At 37.1% G+C, this 23,244-nt stretch overlaps 2 protein-coding genes across 4 annotated transcripts; both read left to right on the forward strand.

Annotated features, from left to right (window-relative positions):
* Positions 1-680: 680 nt before the first annotated feature.
* Positions 681-12,489, forward strand: LOC122656016 (ureide permease 2-like). The gene is made up of 8 exons (XM_043850434.1): positions 681-979; positions 3,344-3,482; positions 3,633-3,807; positions 3,900-3,937; positions 4,029-4,120; positions 4,410-4,784; positions 5,112-5,295; positions 12,479-12,489. The coding sequence occupies exons 1-7, from the start codon at positions 743-745 to the stop codon at positions 5,265-5,267; spliced, it is 1,212 nt and encodes a 403-aa protein (XP_043706369.1). The 5' UTR covers positions 681-742; the 3' UTR covers positions 5,268-5,295; positions 12,479-12,489.
* On the forward strand, positions 11,362-23,018 carry LOC122656015 (ureide permease 2-like). 3 transcript variants are annotated; one of them, XM_043850433.1, is made up of 8 exons: positions 11,362-11,380; positions 11,911-12,219; positions 20,635-20,773; positions 20,906-21,080; positions 21,243-21,280; positions 21,381-21,478; positions 21,771-22,145; positions 22,811-23,017. In XM_043850433.1, exons 2-8 carry the CDS (start codon positions 11,983-11,985, stop codon positions 22,964-22,966), a joined length of 1,218 nt encoding a protein of 405 aa, XP_043706368.1. In that variant the 5' UTR covers positions 11,362-11,380; positions 11,911-11,982; the 3' UTR covers positions 22,967-23,017. The 3 variants fall into 3 exon arrangements, with proteins under 3 accessions (XP_043706368.1, XP_043706366.1, XP_043706367.1); XM_043850431.1 differs by lacking the exon at positions 11,362-11,380 and having other exon boundaries at positions 21,243-21,286; positions 21,387-21,478; positions 22,811-23,018; XM_043850432.1 differs by lacking the exons at positions 11,362-11,380; positions 11,911-12,219 and adding an exon at positions 19,248-19,551.
* The last annotated feature ends 226 nt before the right edge of the window (positions 23,019-23,244 follow it).

The following is a 23,244-nucleotide window of genomic DNA, read 5'->3' on the forward strand; positions in this document are numbered from 1 at the left end:
GTAACAAAGCTAACATAATCAACACAGCTATTCCCCTGCCAGGCTACCATAGTAGCAAACAGCAAACAGTATATGTTTATTGAGAGATACACAATGTGTCCAGTGTTCAGACGATTATAAGATCAGCAAGGGAAGGTGGTATCTCCAAAATCTCCCAATATATTATGTACTTGTGGTACTGCTTTGAGATTCATTCAACTTTGGGTCAATGTAATCTTGCTCTAAGGGAGAATCCAGAGAAGCCCAGAAAAAGAAAAAAAGAAAAGGGCTATGTCTTAAGTCTTAATTACCAAATGGGATAACTCAGGTGAGCTAAGTCTACAAATAGGAGCTCCATCTTCTCTGCAACTCCTTACATGGGAGCCAACATTGAGACAACCCCTGTTCTTTGGGAGAGATTAGAATAGACTTTAGAAAGGAATTCAAGGTTGGTAGCTTTGTTTTACTTAGTGATATCAAATGGAACCCAAATGGGGTTTCTTTGTTTTTTGAGTTTGTGAACAGAAAAAAGGCCAAGATAGTAGCTTTTACTTTCATTGTATGGAGCCCTCTGTTTTATTCTCTCTCTCTCTCTCTCTCTCTGTGATTCCTTTGTCCTTTCAATTCAATTTATGGTTTGCTGTTGTGTGCTGTTATGTTAACCATTAAATTACAGATTAAGAGTCTAATATGGATTCTCCTTTTTTTTTCAGGATTTTGCTGATATATCTTCCTTCTCTGGTTTCTCTTCACTTTTTACAAGATGTATTTGGTGCAGAGCAAAGTGGGTGCCATTGCCTGCATGATGCTTTCTCTCTTCTTGTTGGGCACTTGGCCTGCTTTTATGACCTTATTAGAGAGAAGAGGTCGGCTTCCTCAACACACTTACCTGGATTTTTCCATCACAAATCTCTTAGCTGCTGTCCTCATTGCTTTCACCTTTGGTCAGATTGGTCCCAGCACACCAGACATGCCAAATTTCGTTACTCAGCTTTCTCAAGCAAGTATTTTTTGTTCCTACTACAAGTTCTATAATTTTCTTGTTCAGCAATTATTCAATTTTGGATTGATTTATTTCCTTACATGGCTCAAGTCTGAATTTTGAGACTAGAACAAACAACTGTATGATATAACTTAGACTAACCATTGAACCAAAAAAAAAAACTTAGATTAACCTTGGTTTTGGGTCCCTTGCTCACTAGTTAAGTTTTAGCCCTGGTAGAGTTTTCTACATGACAAAATATAGTTTTGAAAATCTTGGGTTGTGGGAGAGTGCATGCATAGTATGTGATAGAATTTGGGTATGAAATTTGACAAATGGCTAATCTAGATGAAGACCTCTATATCTAACTGTTAGAATAGCCACATCAGCTACTACGTGGCAAAACAATGGCGGGTGTGGGAATGGATTCCTACCATGGGTGTGTAGGAACCATTTTCGTAGTTTTGTGTCTCTAGAGAGCAATAGAGCAATTTTATGGATGGCCTCATCCACTACCAATTCCATACGAAGACACCTAGTTTTGCCCCATGGTAATTTGTATTGCACTAAAATTTTATGGACATGTAGACTCCAAGGTCCCCTGCTCACATGTCAAGTTTGAGTTGAAATAGTGTTGACCAAACGGCAAATTAGACATTGAAAATTTCAGGACTTACAAGGGAGTATTCAACACATGTTGATCTAGACTATTCCCCAGGGGCCATGATTGAAATTGCCACATCACCCTTCCACATGGCACAACTAGGTATAGACTCCAGAATAACTTTTACCATATCTCAATCAATAAAAAAAAAGTGGGAAAAAGGGGCACAAAAGGCTTATGGCATGCCATTCTTCAATTTTTGTTTTATAGTTGCATGCCATTATTCACTTGTTATTAATACGTACTAAAAACAAAACAGCATAATCATCTATTAGTGATTATAAACTGATAAAATGAGAAAAGATCTATGGGAAGTGAATTGGTCATCAATTTTATCCCCTTGGTTCTTTTTTTCTTATTAATTGATTTCTCATATTAATGGGAAATAATTCTTTTGGCAGTATGGAAAATCTTATGGGGACCATGTGGCAGACATGGTCGGATTCATGTAATTGTGTAGTAGGGTACACCATACTCATCTCACAAATCAAATTTCAGCCCAAAGACCGGCGCAAGTTAGGGGGTGATTAGAAGGTGAATGTGATATTCAATAAGATTACAAAAATGCCATTTCACATAGTGACATGTTCGTAATTGTATCTATATCAGAAGAGTAATACTTGGGGGATTGTGGAAATACAGTTAATTGTAGGTGAAATCAGTTAAGGTCCTTAGATACGAGGACAACTGTTTAATCAACAGAACACAATCTATCAGCTGGTTAAGATCATTTAATCATTGTTGACATGTTAGAGGGTGGGCTTTGGTGAAACGATAAAGTTGCTCCATTCGACCTAGTGGTCATGGGTTCAAGTAGGAAAACAGCCTCTAGGCAAAGCGGGGGTAAGACTGTGTACATTATGACCCTCCCAGACCCCACAGTGGTGGGAGCCTCGTGCATGAGGAATCCTCAAATGGTTGGATACAATGCCTTCGCTAAAACTTCATATTGGAGGAACTTTACAACTGTTGATAAAATTCTTGAGATCCTTTTCTAGCTGCTGCTTCTTCTTTTTTTTAGGGGTGGGGGAGATCAGGCTATTGTTGAACCAGCTTATAGGATTTCTAGATTCAATTTGAGATTTGGTTTTGCTTGTTCTTGGTTTAATATTTTCCACCCATTAGTTGAGGGACACTGTTTTAGTGCTGTAGTTTGTTTGTATGGTTGATGCATGTCTGTGTTCTACCAGAAAGAAGTAACTCTAAACCACCTTATTATCATTGAAAATATATAACTATTTTGATCTATTAGAAGTAGAATTGTGATTCCCAATACAGTCAAGCTGTTTCAAAATCAAAATCGATCCAGTCTAAAATAGACAAAAATCTTGGAATGAATTTGAACATTATTATTTGCAATATTTTCCTTCAAAATAGTTTGCTGGCCTTTAGATAAAATTGGCCAAATGTTATCTTATAAAAGAAGAATGAATTGTCAGCTTTCCTTGCTGGTTTTCTTCTCAAGTTACTTCTTGTTGCTATTATTCTTTGTCTGCTGTTAATTTAACCCATCTCTTAGACTGAACTTTATGCAAGTCCACTTTCAAATGTAGTGCTTCCTTCCTTTCAACTTAAAAAGAGGTTGATCTTGCTATTTCAAGCCAATACTTTACCAAAACTAAAAAATCTAAATTTCTTCATTCTGCATCTTATTGGTCTTCTTTATATTACCTCTCTTCAACCTGGTTTAAAGATCATGCTGTACTTGATTGATGCAGGTGAACTGGCAATGTGTTTTGTTAGCAATGGTTGGTGGGATATTCCTCAGCATTGGGAACCTCTCTAAACAATATTCTTGGGCTTTTGTTGGTCTTCCAGTGACAGAGGTAATCGCTGCAAGCATAACTGTTGTGATAGGTACATTCACTCGAACCATCTTGTCTTGTTTGTGGAGATATCTAATTGACTTATCATCTAACAGAAAAAGTAATTATATTTGTTCTGTGAATAGATTGGGTATTTGGGTTGTCACTGAATGTATATCTTTCGATATCTTGATCATAACAGGCACAACTTTGAATTACTTCTTAGACAATCGGATTAACAATGCTGCAATTCTTTTTCCGGGTGTTGGCTGCTTCCTCATTGCGGTTTTCCTAGGGTCTGCAGTTCACTTTTCCAATTCAACCGATAACAAAGCAAAGCTTCATAAAATTTCAGATGGTTACAAGGATGGAACAGGGTATGCTTTTTTTCTATAGAGATACTTCGATAGATAATTGGTATAGAATTAATAAGAAACCGGAGCTTAATCTCATCATATTAATTCATCAGGACCGACAAAGAGTTCAAAGAACCTGCACTGAACAATGGTTAGTAAGTTTTCAGTGCTTTGTTGTTTTGCTATTTGAACTCCTCAGATGTTTGATACTTAGAACATTTTCTGAAAAATGAATGGAACAGGGGACATGGAGAATGGAAATGTTGGTGTCAATAAGCCCAAAGCTGGGACTGCAGACTATCTCATAGAGCTTGAAAACAAAAGATCAATCAAGGTTGGTGGTTCCACTATACATTTGAACAGTGTTGCTTACTATAAAAATTTATCAATTTGGGTCTATAAACATTGAGCAGTTATTTACATATGCAACTGTGGTTGCCCACATATCTACATGTTCATCAATGCTTGCCTATACATTGGTTACTCACATGTGGTTGTGTGTATCAAGACATCTATGTGTATTCGTTCAAGTTTTGTTCGCGTAATAATATTTACAGTAGGGTTTTATTTTGTTTTTCTCCTTGACATTAGTGAGACTCTGCTGATAATCTTCTAAATGGCAGGTTATTGGAAAGAGTATTTTGATTGGTTATGGCATAACATTCTTTGCTGGAGGTTGCTTATCCCTCTTCTCACCAGCATTTAATTTGGCAACAAATGACCAATGGCACTTAATGAAAGCCGGGGTTCCTCATTTGGTTGTCTACACTGCATTTTTCTACTTCTCAATCTCTGGTTTCATCATTGCTATCATTCTAAATATCAGCTTCCTATACCACCCCATACTAAACTTACCCAGAACCACATTCAAGGCTTATCTGAATGATTGGAATGGTAGACCATGGGCCTTATTCGCTGGGATTCTGTGTGGGTTTGGGAATGGTTTACAATTCATGGGAGGTCAAGCTGCAGGATACGCCGCTGCTGATGCTGTTCAGGTTCGTATATGTATCAATGGTTCCTTAATTCATTGAAAGATGGATGGCTCTTTATTCGTACTTTTTTCTCAATTCCGTAGGCATTAGGCAAACATTCATGGTAATCAATCTACACTTCCAAATAACCAGAAAAAGATTTTGGAATTTCTCGCAGAAGAAAAACATTGATTACACATATTTAGCTGATCCAACCAAAAGGGTTTAAGGCTTTTGCTGACCATTTGTATGTTTGTATACTTACATGTCAACAGTTTTTCCACTTGCAATGGATTTAGATTTTTAACAATGAACTTAACAGCTTTTAGTTGTTTGTGATAATACTATCAGGCACTTCCTCTAGTGAGCACTTTTTGGGGAATACTTCTGTTCGGAGAATATCGAAAGTCGTCCAAGAGAACATATATCTTGCTAGTGAGCATGTTAGCTATGTTTATTGCGTCTGTAGCATTGCTCATGGCATCATCTGGGCAAAGGAGTACCTGAAAATGTGAGACCCAGAATCATAGCCCATGTCAATGTAAAGGAATCATGCAACACAGAAATTTCAGGATACTGTTGCAGTTGAGGGCTGCTTCAAATCCAAAAGAAAAAACAATCCTGTGACTTCAAATCCAACATCGGAAGCATTTATGTAACTTGTCTTGAATGAATTAATAACCAGATATTGTATTTCAGTGAAGGTTTCTTTATATTTCTTGTTGGGTGTTCTCCCAAATACCTGGAACTTTGGAAGAACACCAGAAGAGATGGGAAAGTGTACAAGGTAACAGTCCCAATCAATTAAATGACTACCCCTCTTAAGCTTTTACTGTTCTTGCAAAAAGTACTTGTTTTCCCCAAAAATAAAAAATAAAAACATTCGTCCGGGGTTTCTGGGTAAAATGACCAGAATGCCCCTATAATGAACATAACTTTGAAATTTGTTTAGAATGGTCTCAAATTTTGCATACCTAACCTATAATGAATATAACTTTCAAATTTTGCAAAACAAGGGGAAGGGGAGTCAGAAGACTCGAACTCAAGACCTCTTGTGCATCACCACTCACCAACTGCACTAGGCAGCTGTTGTTAAGAAATTGTGAAATTTAAATCAATATAAATTAAACCTAAATCCAATCCATGATCAACGATCATTATCTTGACTGTCTAATCTATGGAATTTATTATTTATGGACTATATTGCATATCTTATATATCATTCCAACCAAAAGGATGGTATAAAAGGTGAAGTAGTAATTGAATTCCTTGTTGGGTTATTCTGGTATAACCAAGCTAAAATGTAATCAATTGACACATATACAACAAAAGGATTTTGCATATAAGACAAAAGACTATTATAAAATTGACATGATCAAACTAATTCATTTTTTTAAACTCTAATTAATTGGAATATAACTCTGGGTCCATGTTGTTATCAATGTAGGCGGTAGCTACCTTAGCTTTTCTTTTTTTTTTGGGGTCCTGTATTTAAAATCTAACCGTTTACATTTTTTTTAAATCCAATTTTTGCCGTAGAAAAGGGCAGGAATGAAATTCCCATGCCCATCCAATGGGTAAACTAGGAATTCGTATACCCCGTCTCACATGTCATGGAGGAGAGAGAGAGATTCCCACTCTAGTGGTGTGGGGGTCTTTTTTCCTATAAAAAGTTAGGGAGAATGTTTTATGTGTGGAACGCATGGGCCGGAATGTCTGCCATGCTTCCCATGTATGGTAGAAATTCCACCTCCTTTAGTGCCACTGTGTGTGCTCTCATTCACTGGCATGTGCGGCGTGGCCCTTGCATCCCACCCAGAAAACAGCTCCCCAAAAAGTAATCTACTTAATTGATATAGGCCGATATGATATTGATACAAATTGATAAGGTACCGATATAAGCCGATACACTAGATATATAGGTTGCCAAAACCCAAAAATCCTTTTTTTTTTTTTGTTGAAAGAGAACATCGTATTCCAAGTTTTTTAAAAGAGAACTTCTGATGTTTATCGCCACCCCACTTGGATATGGTTCGCAAGAAACTAGAAGAGTGGAAATCTCGGTTATTATCTTAAACTGGTAGGCTTCAACTTATCACCTTAGTGCTTCACGATGACCATATCTCTTGGTCAGGTCAGTTTTGTCTCCTAGGGAAAGTGATTAGAAAATTGGAGTCGATGTTCTCTAATTTTCTTTGGTTCGGACGAGAGAGAGAGAGAGAGAGAGAGAGGAAAATTGACTACATTGCATGGGACGGATTATGTCGGAGGTCCTAAACTGGATGGAGTTATTGAACCCTTGGGTTTGGCCAAGGGGTTTCTGAATCATTTGATGTATGCTCATTTTTTGTTGGTGTTTTGCTGCCCTCTAGAGCTGCTTGTTCTAGAGGGTGCACCTTGAGGCCTTATAGCCTTTTTTCCTCTATAATCTCTTTTCTTTCTTTTGAATAAAAGTTCTTTATCTATCTAGAAAAAAACACAAAACCAATGGAAAGAAGGGGGTAATTGATTTAGGGGAAAGGGCTCTATATATTTCAAACCAGCCACTATGATTAGCTAAAAACAAAAACTTGTTGACTACATGGGAGACCTTTTTTACTGTGGTGGTCCTAAATCTATAGAGTATTAGATTTGGGCATTAATCATTCTCATAATCAAATAAGGCTTGCCATAGTAGCCCTTGGCTTAATCACCAAGCTTGTTTGCTGCTATACCATGCATACGTAGGCTATGTTTGGAATGTTTTCTAAGTCGATTTTGTATTTTCTGACGATAAAAACAACGATTTTTATCATTCGAGAATACGAAATTGATCTAGAATGCATACCAAACACTGTTGTAGGTTTTCTAACCATTGATACCCCCCTCCCCAAAAAATAGTTTTTTATTTATTAATTTTAATTTAATTATTAATATTGTCTCTAAGTAGGTGGGTTCACACAGTTGACAACAAATTAATTAAGGTTGTGTTTTGGTTTGCATTCTTGGAATGCATTCTAGATTGATTTCGCATTCTCAGATGATAAAAATAGTTGTTTTTGTCATCCGAGAATGCGGAATCGATCTGGAATGCATAACAAACGCAGCCTATATGTTTACGTAGTTATAATTCTGCAGATGATCAAATTAATTTCTATATAAGTCCACCATATATTTATTGTGTTTTTTTTTGAAAAAAAAATGAAAAATATATTTAAAAAAAAAACACATCAGCCAGGGACAAGGGAAACAAACAATCTTCCTCTTTGTTTATCAATTACTCAATAAATTTTTTTTTTATCAGTGGACTTTTAGTCATTAATGTGGTCAGCTTTTCATAGTAAGGAGTGGTGCATCATGCCATGATGTGCAAGAATCATGCATATAAACTAAAAGGAAACATTCTATATCCAATATGTAAGGAAAGGAAATGCTTTCATTAAGTCATAATATAGGTCATCGTAATATAAGAGCCATTAATAAGGTGAAAATAAATTTAATTAATCATAAATCATATGTTAATTATTAATTAAAGTTAAATATTACGAGGCTTAGTGATGTCATACCTATCTCATGGGTAAAATTTCAGCTCTTAGCAAGCACAGAAAATTGTTGAAGGCAATTTTAGTGATTGCTAATTTGTTTATTTTAAACTCACTTTTAAGGCACTTCCACTTGCTTTGAATCAAAACATAGCTATTGATTTGATTGTAAAGTCGTTTATCGCATTGAACCATCTATTTCAACTCATGGCAAGTTGGTGATAGTGACTACAAAATCAACTTGTATTACATTCCGTAACTAAAAGATCAATGAGATGTCTAACGGAGTGAAGTGGATTGACAAGTGATCGACGATAAAATAAACCTATGAATCTCAAAGATTTGCCATTTAAATCCATATGATAAAAGATTCCATACCCATTTCATTAGCCAAATTTGTTTACATGAAACATGCATATAAATTATTAAAAAAGCAAGTCTAAACTTTTGTATTACTATTTTATTGTAATGAAATCTAATAACTTTTTAAAAAAAATTCTCATTTCTAATAAACTTGTATTTTTAAAATTTTCTTTTTGAGCCCAAGTAGTGGCAAAAACAAATGGCACCAGCTGTGATCTCCTCAATTTCTATATGTTGACAAGAAGGGTCTTAGTCTGAAATATCTACAAGTCCATTTCTATTATTTTTCTGTTCTCTTCCTCTGTTTTGATTAATGAGCCACCTATGACAAAGCAAAGAGGCAAGGTGAAGAAAAGACCACTACCACTACCAAGATTCACCCCCCTTAATGACAACACCATAAAACCTTTATATGGCAGCTCAGATACCAACTAACCATATCAGTGCTCGATAATCTTCTTAAAGAAATTGTGGTAAAGGAATGCATTCTTATCAAGTTTCAGAAAATAATTTGCAAATCAATTGATATTCAAACACCAATTGAGCTATAAGTGATTAAATTAAAGGATCGAGTTTTCCTCCACCCACGATGAGTGGGATCCCATTCACCGCAGGACTGGAGAGAATGGAAAATGGTATCGGGAGGGTAATTTGGGAACATACTAAAACTCTAGGAGGGGTTTGGATGGTGGGTGAACCGTCCTCTATGGGTGGAGGGAAACTTAGTTCTTAAATTAATACTCAATAACTTCTCTGATTGCTATATATCTTCCTTACATACATTAAATTGAGAGAGAGATTCTATGCCATGTTTTTTATTATATTTTTGACAAAAGATTTTATGCACGGCTATGTACGTACATAGTCATGCCTTCAATTGTTGGATGGAGAGAGGGGAAATTGTATAACCGAAGCATAGGAACCTCATCCGTAAAATTTCACACCGGTCAATCAGATGCACCAAATGGTACATTAACTAGAATCAGTGAAAATAGTATAACAGAAGCATCACAATCATATTATTCCTTTTTAACACTTAAAACTACCAGTTAAATGGGTGTAGTAGCTAGCAGCTTGGGACTATCAGATGGCTCATTCTGCATTGTATTAGGTAGGGAAGGTGCGAGTTCTAATGTATCATGGACACATAAAACAATAGAGAGGTCCTTGCAATCAATTTTGGAAAGATGAGGTTGAATTCTTTCAAAGGCTTCTCCAAACTCATCAAGGTGTTTTGCAATTTTGTCTAGGGAAAAGAGGAGAGTATGCCAATCAAGTGGTGTGACCTTATAGAGTGTTCCCATTGTATTGCACAAAGTGAGTCTAACTCATGAATAGGGAAAAAGAACGCTGCTTGATCCCATGTAGCCAAGGAGATCCTCTCATTGGGCCACAAGTTGGTGTAGGGGACATGCAATCCGGCATCATTCTTCATCCCTAAGAAATATTATAACCAACAATTTCTTGGTTTAAAACAAAACTGAACCAATTATTAGAATTTAAAACTAAAATCAAACCGCTTATTTACTATTTGATTTTGAACTGTTGATTTCATGGTTATGATTTTTAGACCAGCATTCGAATCATTTGAATCACCATAGGCTAAACTTGAACAACCTAAGCCTAGTCCATTTAAAAAAAAAATTTCGCTAGAAATCTGGGATTAATATTTAGGCCAAATGTTCTCTGTGCAACAGCGTAGGCAGCACCCAGACACATGAGGATAAGCAAAATGACCATCCTGCCCCCTGAATGGGCAGCCCATGTGTCTGGGCGCAGCCTGCGTTGTTGCACAGAGAACTTCCGCCCTAATATTTATTAAAGTATTCTCCAAGTTATTGTGAAGGTACACACTAGCACCTTCTCTTCAGATATCTTTTGTTTCTTTCTCCTTTAGCATTATTCTAGGGTCTGCCAATTCCGTGACAGATTCCTTGGCCCGGTCCGCCTTTTCGATTGAGTCCCCGATTGATTTGCCTCTTACCTCTCAGTGGCTTCAGAATCTATGCTTGAAAGATGTCACTATTTGTAATGGCTTCTTTCAATCAATTTTCTTTACACCAAAAAAAACAAAAGGCACCTTCTCTTTTTATCTCTCTTCACATGAAATAACTTCTCTATCCTCATATACGAAATTGTTTCATCGCTCCTCATTGGTGTGTCCCCCAAAAGTAATTTAGTGTACCTGTTGATGTCCCCATTGCCATAATTGGTGATGATATGTACCTTTCTGTCTTTTATCTCTCTGCGTTGTAATTGAATTTGACCTCGATCAGGTAGATCTTGGGATTCCAATTCCCATAAAATCGCATATATCGGCGACAAAAGTAAACTATATCATAAGATTCCACGGAATCTGAGAAGGAATCAGAAACAACCATCTTTTGTTTTAAGGAAAATTGCAAAAAAAACCCCTGTGGTTAGGAAAAATTACATCGATCTTCCTCAAAATTACATCCACCTCCCCTCTGAAGGGGGTAGGCATAATTTTGAGGGGGATCGATGTAATCTTTTCAAACTACAGGGCTGCAAAACATAATTTTCCCTTTGTTTTATTTTAACAGTGATCAAAACCGTTTTTTGTGTGTTTTTTTTTTAAATCAATTGATCAATTGGGTCTTGTATTCAAATCCTATAAATAAGAGTTCTTCCTCTCTGCAACTCCATTACCTGTGGGCCGACATTGGAGAAGTACCCTGTTTCTTGGGAGAAGCCAGACTAGAGAGGAACGACAAGGTTAGTTCTTGGTAGTAAATCTAGTGAGTTTGATTTTGAAACTGCTTTGTTTGGATCCCAAATGGGTCCTGCTTTCTTAATCAGTTTGTGTACGTAATGGCCAAGATATTAACATTTTTTGCTTTCGTTTAATGATGGTTTGGTTGCACAGTGCCTCCCCTGTTTTTGTCCCTTTCTCTTAGTTTCTTCTGCTCCTCACATTTCTCTGGTGTTGTTAAACCAAACCGTCAAAGATTGCTGTTTGTGTGTTTCTGATGGTATCCCAAGTTAGGAAGCTTGTTTATTATTAGTTTTCTCCTTTCCCCCTTTTTTTGAACCTCTCTCTCCCCTTCTCTCTTCCCTGAATCTTTAGAATATGGTGAGCTTTGGTCCTCAGAATTTTTCAGTTTGAACCCAGTTGCTGAATTTATATTCCTCTCTCTTTGATCACTTTGTCCTTTTAATTCCATTCGTGGCCTGCTGTGATCTGTTCGATGTTTGGCCCCTATGACAGGTCAACGGATAGAGTCTAATGGCTTTTCCTTTTGCAGGATTTTGCTGATTTTCCTTCCCTGGTTTCTCTTTCTATTGAGACTCAGAGGATTAATTTCAGTGGGCTCAAGATGTATTTGGTGGAGAGTAAGGGTGGTGCCATAGCCTGCATGTTGCTTTCTCTCTTCTTCCTAGGCACTTGGCCTGCTATTATGACTCTCTTAGAGAGAAGGGGTCGGCTTCCTCAGCATACTTACTTGGATTACTCCATTACAAATCTCTTAGCTGCTGTCATTATTGCTTTCACCTTTGGTCAGATTGGTCCCAGCCAATCAGGCATGCCAAATTTCATAACTCAGCTTTCTCAGGCAAGTATTTCCTGTTAAATGGCTTTTTTTAATCTTTACTTGTTCATCAAACATTGTTCAATTTTGGTTGAATTTGATTCTTAGATTGGTCAAGTCTGGATTTTGAGAGTGGAATGGAATAAGCTGCTATTTGATAGTTGCAGATTAAAAGTTCTGATTTTGTATTCCAATGCTTGACAGGAATTATTATGACATGTACTATTTTGTTTTTCTGGCTGTTCTTCTTGAATATCTCAATCAATTAACGAAAAGGAGAGAGGGAAAAAAATCTTGTTCTATGCCATTTTTTTGTTATTTAAGGGTATATCAACTACAATTCACAACAAAATCTTGAAACTTGGGCTTTTCTTCCTTGCAATATTAACTTTTGGTGGTGATTTTAGATAAAATCGGTCAAATGTACAAGATAGTGAAAGTGCTAAAATTAGAATTTATAATGAAAATTCAACAGAAATTTTAAATTTTAGAACTAGAGCATGGTATCCTTCCACAAGGTAATCTAACATCTAAGGTTCAGATATCAGATATAGAACAGTGGAAGTCACAGTTGAAAAACTCATTTCAAATTCAAAATAAATAATTGTTGTATCCATTAAAGAAAGTTGTAACTTGTAACTTTCAGCTTTCATTGCTGATTTTCTTCTCCTTAAGGTTCTCCTTCTGTCCCTCATTCTGCTGTTCACTTGGGTAATAAAACAGTAATCTCTTATACTGATCTTTTTTCAACCACCTCTTTAACCATAGTGCTTTGTTCCTCTGTTCTTAGGTGACTGATAACTGTGTAACTGATGTAACTTATAAATTTATCATTACCAATTCAAGAAAATCATTTTGCCACCGAATAATCTCATTTTCCTCATCCAGTATTTCATCATTCTTGTTTATTCTATTTTTCTCTTCAACCTGCTCTAAAGATTATAGTGTCCTTGATGTAGGACAACTGGACCTCTATTCTGATTGCAATGGCAGGTGGGATAGTTCTCTGCCTTGGGAACATTTCTACACAGTATGCTTGGGCTTTAGTTGGTCTGTCAGTGACAGAGGTAATCGCTTCAAGCATAACTGTTGTAATAGGTATACTCACTTGAACCATCTTATGTTGTTTGTAGTTATTAGGAATTATTTAGATTGGTTGTAGCTAAGACGCATCTGTCCTTATCTTGGTTTGACAGGCACAACATTAAATTACTTCTTAGACAACCGAATCAATAATGCTGCAATTCTTTTTCCCGGGGTTGGATGCTTCCTCATTGCTGTTCTCTTGGCATCAGGAGTTCACTCCTCCAATGCGTCCGATAATAAAGCAAAGCTTACAAAACTTTCAGAAACTTACAAGGATGGAACAGGGTATATTCTAGTCATATGTGTTGGGACTTCATGAATGTGGTTTATTTTGAAGTTTGTCGAATGGAACTCAATTTTATTATGAAATTTGATTGCATTGCCCCTATACCTTGTTATCCCGATCATAACCATAGACCTGAATTCTACAAAACCTTACCTTTCATCAGGGCCATAGAAGTTTCAGAGTCGCAAGAACCTGTCCAGAAAAAAGGTAAGTTTCTGGAGCTTCGGTTCTTCCCTACTTGATCCCCTCAGATACCAGTGCTAAACAGATCTTGAATTGTACATTTTCTGAAAAATAAAAAAAATAGGGGATTTGGAGGATGGAAATGTTTGTGTAGATAAAGCAAAAGCTGGGACTGCAAGCTTCCTCATAGAGCTTGAAAACAAAAGATCAATCAAGGTTGGGACAATTATTTCTTACTAATATGATTAATCAATTTGAATCCTGCATTATCCTCTGTTTTCTCTTGGACATAAGTGAGACTCTGCTGATTATCTTTAAATCACAGGTTTTTGGAACGAGTACTGTGATTGGTTTGGGCCTAACTTTCTTTGCTGGACTTTGCTTATCCCTCTTCTCACCAGCATTCAATTTGGCGACGAATGATCAGTGGCATACATTGAAAGCAGGGGTTCCTCATTTGGTTGTATATACTGCATTTTTCTACTTCTCAATCTCTTTTTTCGTCCTTGCCATCATTCTAAATGTCAGCTTCCTGTACTACCCGGTTCTCAATTTACCCAGAACATCGTTTAAGGCTTATCTGAATGATTGGAATGGTAGAAAATGGGCCCTCTTGGCTGGACTTTTATGTGGGTTTGGGAATGGTTTACAATTCATGGGAGGTCAAGCTGCAGGATATGCCGCAGCTGATGCTGTGCAGGTTAGTATACAGTTTGTGTGTGTAGATATGCTTCATAACAATGATTCTTTATCCCTGAAAAAAAAATGAATAGCTATTTATATATGCGGTCTCAATCCAACACGTGGGCGAGCACACATGATCATAAATCTGGACTATCAAATTACTAGCAAAAATATCTTATAATCTCTTGCAGAGGGAAAACATTTATCACACAAATTCAGCTCATCCTCCAAACAGAATAAGGCCTTGTTGACCATGAATAGTATACACATCTTTGATAACATATCATCCATTAAGGGGGAGTTTTTGGCCATCAATTGCTCCCAATTCAACCACATTTGGTCAGTGGAGCTGAAAAACTCTCTCCATTATTAGAACTTGGTAAATACTAATCATATATGTATGTTAGAACTTAAGTAATCTAAGGAAACACATATAAGCTGCAAATGAAATTTTGGGAATTTCTCAACTGCCTCCGAATCGCTTGTTTACCTGTATGTAACATTGTATGAGTGTATTTTATGTTTTTTATATGAACTTATTCTCTTTGTTAACAATGAAGTTACACCCTTTAATTTGTTTGCAATAATATCAGGCACTTCCTCTTGTGAGCACTTTTTGGGGTATACTTTTGTTTGGAGAATATCGAAAGTCATCCAAGAAAACATACATATTGCTGGTGAGCATGCTATTCATGTTTATTGTGGCTGTAGGTGTGCTCATGGCATCATCTGGGCAGCGAACAACTTGAAAGTGTGAGACCCAGAATCCTAATTCTAGTTCATGTCAATGTATAGAAATCATACATCATAGAAATACAAAGCAAGTGCTGCAGCAAATTGCTGCTGTTTCATATCCAGAAAATAAAATGTTCATGAAGGTTTACAAAAGGAAAGCTGTAATGTCAAAATCCGATTAATGTTTCATCCAAAGCATAAATGTATTTACACTACATTAAATGAATTAAATACCAAATTTTTTTCCTTCAGTCAGGTATATTGGATATATTTGCAGCTTTTCATTCCCTCCCTAGTTGGGGTTCTGTAAATATTCTTGAAGCTTTGAAGAATACCAACATAAGGAAGGGTGCAAGGGTGCAAAACACTGGAGTTTCCTCCAGTCCAACCAACCCAAACCTGTTTCATTAAATCTTACAGCGCCTTTGTTATTTATGGACTTATGAGCCTATACAGACCTTACCAAGCAGAAACATGTGGAAAGTAGTAGGGTATAAAATTGCAACAACAACAACATAATTGAATCAGACGTCGACAGGAAACTGTCAAACTTAACCTAAATCGAAATTATGTTTAGCCATGAAGATTCGGTTTAGATTGTGCAAGGTCGTGTTATGATTTGCATACTAAAAGGAGCCTCATAAATCTCAGCCGGTAACTGTTATGTGTGTCTCAAATTCTTGGACCCGTTTCAAAGAATGACCCGCTCCGACATTTTTTGGTAGCGACCCAAATGGAACTTTTTCTGAGATCTGTGATGGTAGCGGAGGGTAAGGGTGTCAATTGGTCCGGTTCTGAGCTATCAGTCCGGTTCTTTAACGGTTCTAGTCCTAAGGGGTCAGGACCAGAACCGGACCAATAGGCTAATCGGTTCCAAACTTGAGATCCAGGACTATTAACTAATGGATGGGCCAGTTCCGGTTTTTAAACGGTTCCAATTAGTTCAATCAAGACGAGATATGATTCATTTTTTTTTTCTCAAATCACATAACTAGTCTTTATTACCTCTTGTTTGATATTAATTTATAAGTAGGAATGCCGCCACCCTCATAAGTTAGGATTATTTTAAGGTATGTTCTTAAGTTAGCATTCCTAAATGGACCTTAAAAATTTACAGCCAAATATTTAGTAAAATACTATATGAGACAAGTGGTACCAGTCAAAATTGAAAAACTTGAAAAATAAAAAGGTTTGACCTTAGCTCTCATGACCTTGAGTCTTAAGAATTAAGGTTAGGATGTGAATTTATTCCAGTTCTACCGGTTCCTAATTGGTAGATCTAGAACCGACCAATAACTTATCGGTAGATCCGGAACTAGACCAATAAGCTATTGGATGGGTCGGTTCTAGTTTATAGCGGGCCGGTTTCGGTCCGATTACCGGTTCTAGTCCAAAATTGACACCCGTAGCAGAGGGCTTGGGCCTAGACCGATGGATTGACCCAGATCCAATGGAGGAGTATTTATGTTCTTTATCCGCTTTGTTGTAAACTAGATTTGGGGGTTTTCGTTTTAGGGTTTCAGGGAGAGAGCAACAACGCCATTTTGGGTGTTCTTGAGAGTTCTCCATTGTAACTTTCTCCAATTTACATAATGAAACAGCTTCACCTTCGCCCGTCGATGTACCACACCGTACTGGTGTGTGAACCATGTTAAATCTCTGTGTCAACTTGCTCTATTTTTGTTTCTTTTCGTGTTTTGGTTGGTATTTGTTCTAACAGTAACTTAAGACTTACCCACCCTCTAGGTAGACTTAAGTCTTCCTACTTGATTTCCCCTTTATATAGTCTCTTCCCACCGAAGTTAGTCTCCCCCCCCCCCCCTCCTTCCCAAAACACACGGTGGAGTCAATTTGGTAAAATCTGCAAATTCTTGCATTGAAATAGTGTGGAAATCCTTCAAAATCGATAAAAATAGCAAATGTTAATTATGTTTGTTGTTGAAAAAACCTAAGTATGAAAGGGTTGATTGATATCCTATAAAGCATCAAGAATTTGTGTAAGTCATGCCAAAGAAAGTGGAGATCAAATTCATGAAATAAAGAAGCCTACTTGAAGATCAACTCCCACTTCAACAAGACCAAGTGGATAGCGCCTGAAAGCTTAAGTGGCTAGAAGTCTTCGGTGTTGAAGACTTAGGAAATAATTTCAATTTGTAATTCTTTTCATATTCCTAACTTGTATGTGATTTTTCTTAACTCTTGACCCATAGGTCATAGTTCCTAAACATGACTTTTAATGGTTTAATCTTAGTTGGGTGACTTTGCATATGACTGTAGGGGAAGATTTTGGACTTATATTAATACTTTTGACTTGGTATATTAACCTAACCCCTATGGGAGGTCATTTGCCAAATATTTAGGGCCATTACTAGCCTAATAAGTCCTATTGGTCGATGTACCGATCGATTGGTTCCCTACGATCGATGTTTCCCAAGCCCAATGTGTTCAACACCTTGATTTTATACATCCTACGATTTCAAAGGAACATTATATGGTTGTGTTGTAGTCGGAATTGGACAAAAAATGTTTTCGCTTAAAAGGTGGGATCAATTCTCACACACTCTCTCTCTCTCTCACACACACGATGTGACTTTTCTATCCCCATATATGAAACTGTTTCATTGCTCCTCATTGGTGCCTTTCCCTAAATCTGCTTGCTTATAGAACACTATCATAATATTTTAAAAAAAAAATACTAACTTGATCGCGAGACTCCTGCATCTAGACATAAACGTGCACGAAAGTAGCATCCTATTCCCCATGAAACCAAAATTTACATCTATGTTGATGTCCCTCCGTGTGTTCTCATTGGCCCGGTGCTGATGCAACCACCATGTGGCCAGATAGCGATCTCTTGCCTTATTTAATTTGGCCCCATTGTTATTCAGTGGTCCCTGTTAAATTGCACTACATGGTATCTCACTCTCTTTTATTCCATTGGTTTTTCTTAAATTATAATAATCTATCCATGAGCCCAATCAACTTTATATATTCTACAATTGACTTGACTTTGTGATCCCGGGAGGACCGGGAAATTTCCTATCAAATAATTGATGATAATGTGTCTTCCTTTTCTCGGTGACGTAGATCTTCGGATTCCAATTTTCTAAAAAAGTTGCCTTTTATCGGCTAAGGAAGGAAGACTAAAAGAAGATGGAGTTCCAGGAATCTGACAGAAAAGCAGAAACAATCGTCTTTCCTTTAACTACTACGAATAATCCCAATGGGTATCTGTCAAACAAAAAAAAAAGTCCATACTGGATATTTGTCAATCAAATTCCCCATCTAAATACTCAACTGGAGGCTCAATATCTACAGAAGCTTTTTTTGTTTTTCGTTTTCTACATAAGAGCTCCTCCTCTCTGCAACTCCTTACCTGGGATCTGGCGTTGGAGACAAAACTGTGTCCTGGGAGAGGCTAGACTAGAGAGAGAGAGAGACGACAAGGTTGGTGCTTTGTACTTGGTAGACTGGCGTTGGATCCCAAATGGGTCCTTCTTTCTTTATTGAGTTTGTGTACAGAATGGCCAGATAGTAACCATTTTTTTTAGCTTTCGTTTGATGATGATTTGGTTGCACAGTGGGTCTCCCCTGTTTTTTTTGTCTCTTTTTCTTTGGTTTCTTTTCCTCATTACATTTCTCCTGGGAAAGCAAACCGTTTTAACAAAATTGTTGTTTGCGTGTTTCTGATGGTATCCTAACTTAGGAAGCTTGTTTATTTTTGGATCTCTCTCTCTCTCTCTCTCTCTTCCTTGATTCCAGATTCCGCTCTCTGGGGATATTTCTCAAAATAGCTTCCTTGATTCGATTCTCTTCCATTGGTAGTTGTGCCTTTTTTTCCAATTAGTATGAACTAAAACAGTTTTAGATTCTAATAGACTGATGGTTCCGGAATTTCAAGGAGTCTAGTTTATTTTGTGTGTCTTTGATTCTTTTCTTGATCTGTTGTTTTTTAAAAGTAGTATGAGATTCAAAATTCGAAAGGACATGCTTGTGCTGAATTCAGAAACCTCTTTCTCTCTCTCTCTGGTCCCTTTGTCCTATTTAAATCCATTCATGGCTTGTCCTTTTGCAGGACTGCTGATTTTCCTTCCTTGGTTTCTCATTCAATTGAGACAGAGAGGGTCAATTTCAGTGGGCTCAAGATGTATTTGGTGGAGAGTAAGGGTGGCGCCATAGCCTGCATGTTGCTTGCTCTATTCTTCCTAGGCACTTGGCCTGCTATTTTGACTCTCTTAGAGAGAAGGGGTCGGCTTCCTCAGCATACTTACTTGGATTACTCCATCACAAATCTCTTAGCTGCTGTCATAATTGCTTTCACCTTTGGTCAGATCAGTGCCAGCAAACCAGACATGCCAAATTTTATAACTCAGCTTTCTCAGGCAAGTATTTCCTGTTAAATGACTTTTATTTATCTTTTCTTGTTCATCAAATGTTGTTCAAGTTTGGTTGAATTTGATTCTTATATTGGTCAAGTCTGTATTCTGTGAGTGGAATAGAATAAACTGCTATCTGATAGTTGCAGATTAGGACTATGTTTGGTATGCATTCTCATTCTTAAAACCCAGAATACATTCTTAACTGAGAATGAGAACATTATTTGGATACATGTTTGGTTGAAATGCATTCTTGATTTTAGAATACTCAGACATTTCATTGAAAACCTCATAGCCATTCCATTTGTCACATATCTCAAAAGTTTATTCAATTTCTCATCATTCCTCACTGCAAGGTGAATGTGTCTTGATCAATACAAAGGTGGGGAAATGAATCCAAACAATAGATTGTTAAAATATGGAATCCAACTGGCCCATGAATCCCACAGTATTTAGAAACCTGCCCTTTAGATTCCTTTCCAGCTCCTGTATTGGCGGCTTTTTCCAGCGTCCACCAAGATATCCTCACTGGCTTTAAAAGAGCTGTTTCATGAATGCATACACTCCCTCTTTTCCATTTATACTACAACAAGTTGAACCTATCAGAACGCCTTCCCAATGTTTCCCTCTTCGATCTCTCTGTATGCAAGATGCAAATGTTCTTTGAGCTCTTATGCTCCAATTGTCGAATTCTTAAACTGAAAGCTCCCCTTGTATGACAAACATGGAATCTGAAGTTCAAAGTAGTGAGGGTTACCATCATTCAAACAAACTCAAGATCTCTCCCAAAATGAGGATTCAAGGACGCTTCATTTGCTGTTTTGAGAGTGAATTTAGACTGAAACGGATAGAATGGATTGGGGCAAAAACTTCAAAACGGGTACAAGAATTCAAGACACATAATATCACCCATCTCCTATATTGATATTTTCTTAGGTGACTGATAACTGTGCAATTGATGCGACTTAAAAATTTATCGTTTCCAACTCAAGCCAATCGTATCTCATTTTCTCCATGCAGTAATTTATCATTCTTATTTATTTTATTTATCTCTTCAACCTGCTAAAGAATATAGTGTCTTTGATGTAGGACAACTGGCCCTCTGTTTTGTTTGCAATGGCAGGTGGGATAGTTCTCAGCCTTGGGAACCTTTCTACACAGTATGCTTTTGCTTTAGTTGGTCTGTCATTGACAGAGGTAATCACGTCAAGCTTAACTGTTGTAATAGGTATATTCACTTGAACCATCTTATGTTGTTTGTAGATCTTTGGAATTAATCTAGCTGTTGCAACACTCTGTGAATGATTTGTTTAGATTGGTTGTAGCTAAGATGCATATGTTCTTATCTTGGTTATGACAGGCACAACTTTAAATTACTTCTTAGACGACCGAATCAATAGGGCTGAAATTCTTTTTCCAGGGGTTGGATGCTTCCTCATTGCAGTTATCCTGGGTTCTCAAGTTCACTCCTCCAATGCGTCCGATAATAAAGCAAAGCTTTGTAAATATTCAGAAAGTTACAAGGATGGAACAGGGTATACTCTTGTCATATGTGTTGGAACTTCAAGCATGTTGTTTATTTTCAAGTTTGTCTAATGGAACTCAATTTTATTATGAGGTTTGATTGCATTGCTCGTATACCTTGTTATCCGATTATAACCAAAGAACTGAATCTACAAGACTTTACCTTTCATCAGGGCCATAAAAGTTTCAGAGTCACAAGAATCTGTCCAGAGAAAAGGTAAGTTTCTGGAGCTTCGTTGCTTCCCTACTTGATGTCCTCAGATACCGATGCTAAACAGATCTTGACTTGCACACTTTCTGAAAAATAAACGAAATAGGGGACTTGGAGAATGGAAGTTTTCGCGTAGATAAAGCAAAAGCTGGGACTGCCAACTTTCTCATAGAGCTTGAAAACAGAAGATCAATCAAGGTTGGTGGTTCCACTACATGGACCATTATTTACTAATATGATTAATCAATTTGGGTTTATAAACGTGAGCAATTAGGCACATGTGCGTGTGTTATTTCCACTTACCTACAGTCATTAATTCATTACATACTTCTCCATATATTGGTAATATGGTATACTTACATGTTCTGTTTATGTGTCTAGCAAGACATCTATGTGAACTCATTGACATTCTACTAGAATACAATCCTGCATTATCCTCTGTTTTCTCTTGGACATAAGTGAGACTCTGCTGATTATCTTTAAATGGCAGGTTTTTGGAAAGAGTACTGTGATTGGTTTGGGCCTAATTTTCTTTGCTGGAGTTTGCTTCTCCCTCTTCTCACCAGCATTCAATTTGGCGACAAATGACCAGTGGCATACATTGAAAGCAGGGGTTCCTCATTTGGTTGTATACACTGCATTTTTCTACTTCTCAATCTCTTGTTTCGTCCTTGGCATCATTCTAAATGTCAGCTTCCTGTACTACCCGGTTCTCAATTTACCCAGAACATCGTTTAAAGCTTATCTGAATGATTGGAATGGTAGACAGTGGGCCCTCTTGGCTGGACTTTTATGTGGGTTTGGGAATGGTTTACAATTCATGGGAGGTCAAGCTGCAGGATATGCCGCAGCTGATGCTGTGCAGGTTAGTATACAGTTTTGTGTATGTAGATATGCTTCATAACAATGATTCTGTACCCCTGAAAAAATGGATAGCTACTTATATATTCGGTCTCAGTCCAATACACGAGCACACATGAGCAGTAATCTGGACTATCAAATCACTAGGAAAAAGATCATGTAAATTTCTTGCAGAGGTAAAACATTTATCGTACAAATTCAGTTCTCCACCCAAACATAATTAGTCCTTGTTGACCATGAAATTATACACATCGTTGATAACATATATCCATGTTTATTATGGGGAGAGGCTACTCTGGTCGCGGAGCACATGAATCAACGGTTTTGTTGGGGGGGGGGGGGGGTGGAGGATATTACAGACATTTCATTCAATTGGGGGAGTATTTGGCCATTGAGTGCTCTCAACCAATTCTGGATGGTGGAGCAGAAGAACTTTCTCCATTTATTATAACCTAGTAAATACTTATCATATATGTAGGTTAAAACTTAAGTAACCTAAGGAAACCTCATATGGGTTGCAAATGAAATTTTGGGAATTTCTCAACTGCCTCTGAATCGCTTGTTTACCAGTATGTAACATTGTGTGAGTGTATTTTTTGTTTTTTATATAAACTTATTCTCTTTGTTAACAATGAAGTTACACCTTTTATTTGTTTGCAATAATATCAGGCACTTCCTCTTGTGAGCACTTTTTGGGGTATAGTTTTCTTTGGAGAATACCGGAAGTCATCCAAGAAAACATACATATTGCTGGTGAGCATGCTATCCATGTTTATTGTGGCTGTAGGTGTGCTCATGGCATCATCTGGGCATCGGAAGAACTGAAAATGTGAGATGCAGAATCCTTGTCATAGTTTATGTCGGTGTACAGAAATCAGACATCATAGAAATACAAAGCAAGTGCTGCAGCGAATAAGATTTACGAAGGAAATCTGTAATGTCACTTCTGATTAATGTTTCATCCAAAGCAAAAATGTATTCACGCTACATCACATGAATTAATAATTAGATGTTTTCCTTCAGTCAGGTATATTGGATACATTTGCAGCTTTTCATTCCCTCCCTAGTTGGGGTTCTATAATAAATACACTTCAAGTTTTGAA

The sequence above is a fragment of the Telopea speciosissima genome, chromosome 3, assembly GCF_018873765.1.
Source record: "Telopea speciosissima isolate NSW1024214 ecotype Mountain lineage chromosome 3, Tspe_v1, whole genome shotgun sequence".
In the NCBI taxonomy this organism is placed as follows: domain Eukaryota; kingdom Viridiplantae; phylum Streptophyta; class Magnoliopsida; order Proteales; family Proteaceae; genus Telopea; species Telopea speciosissima.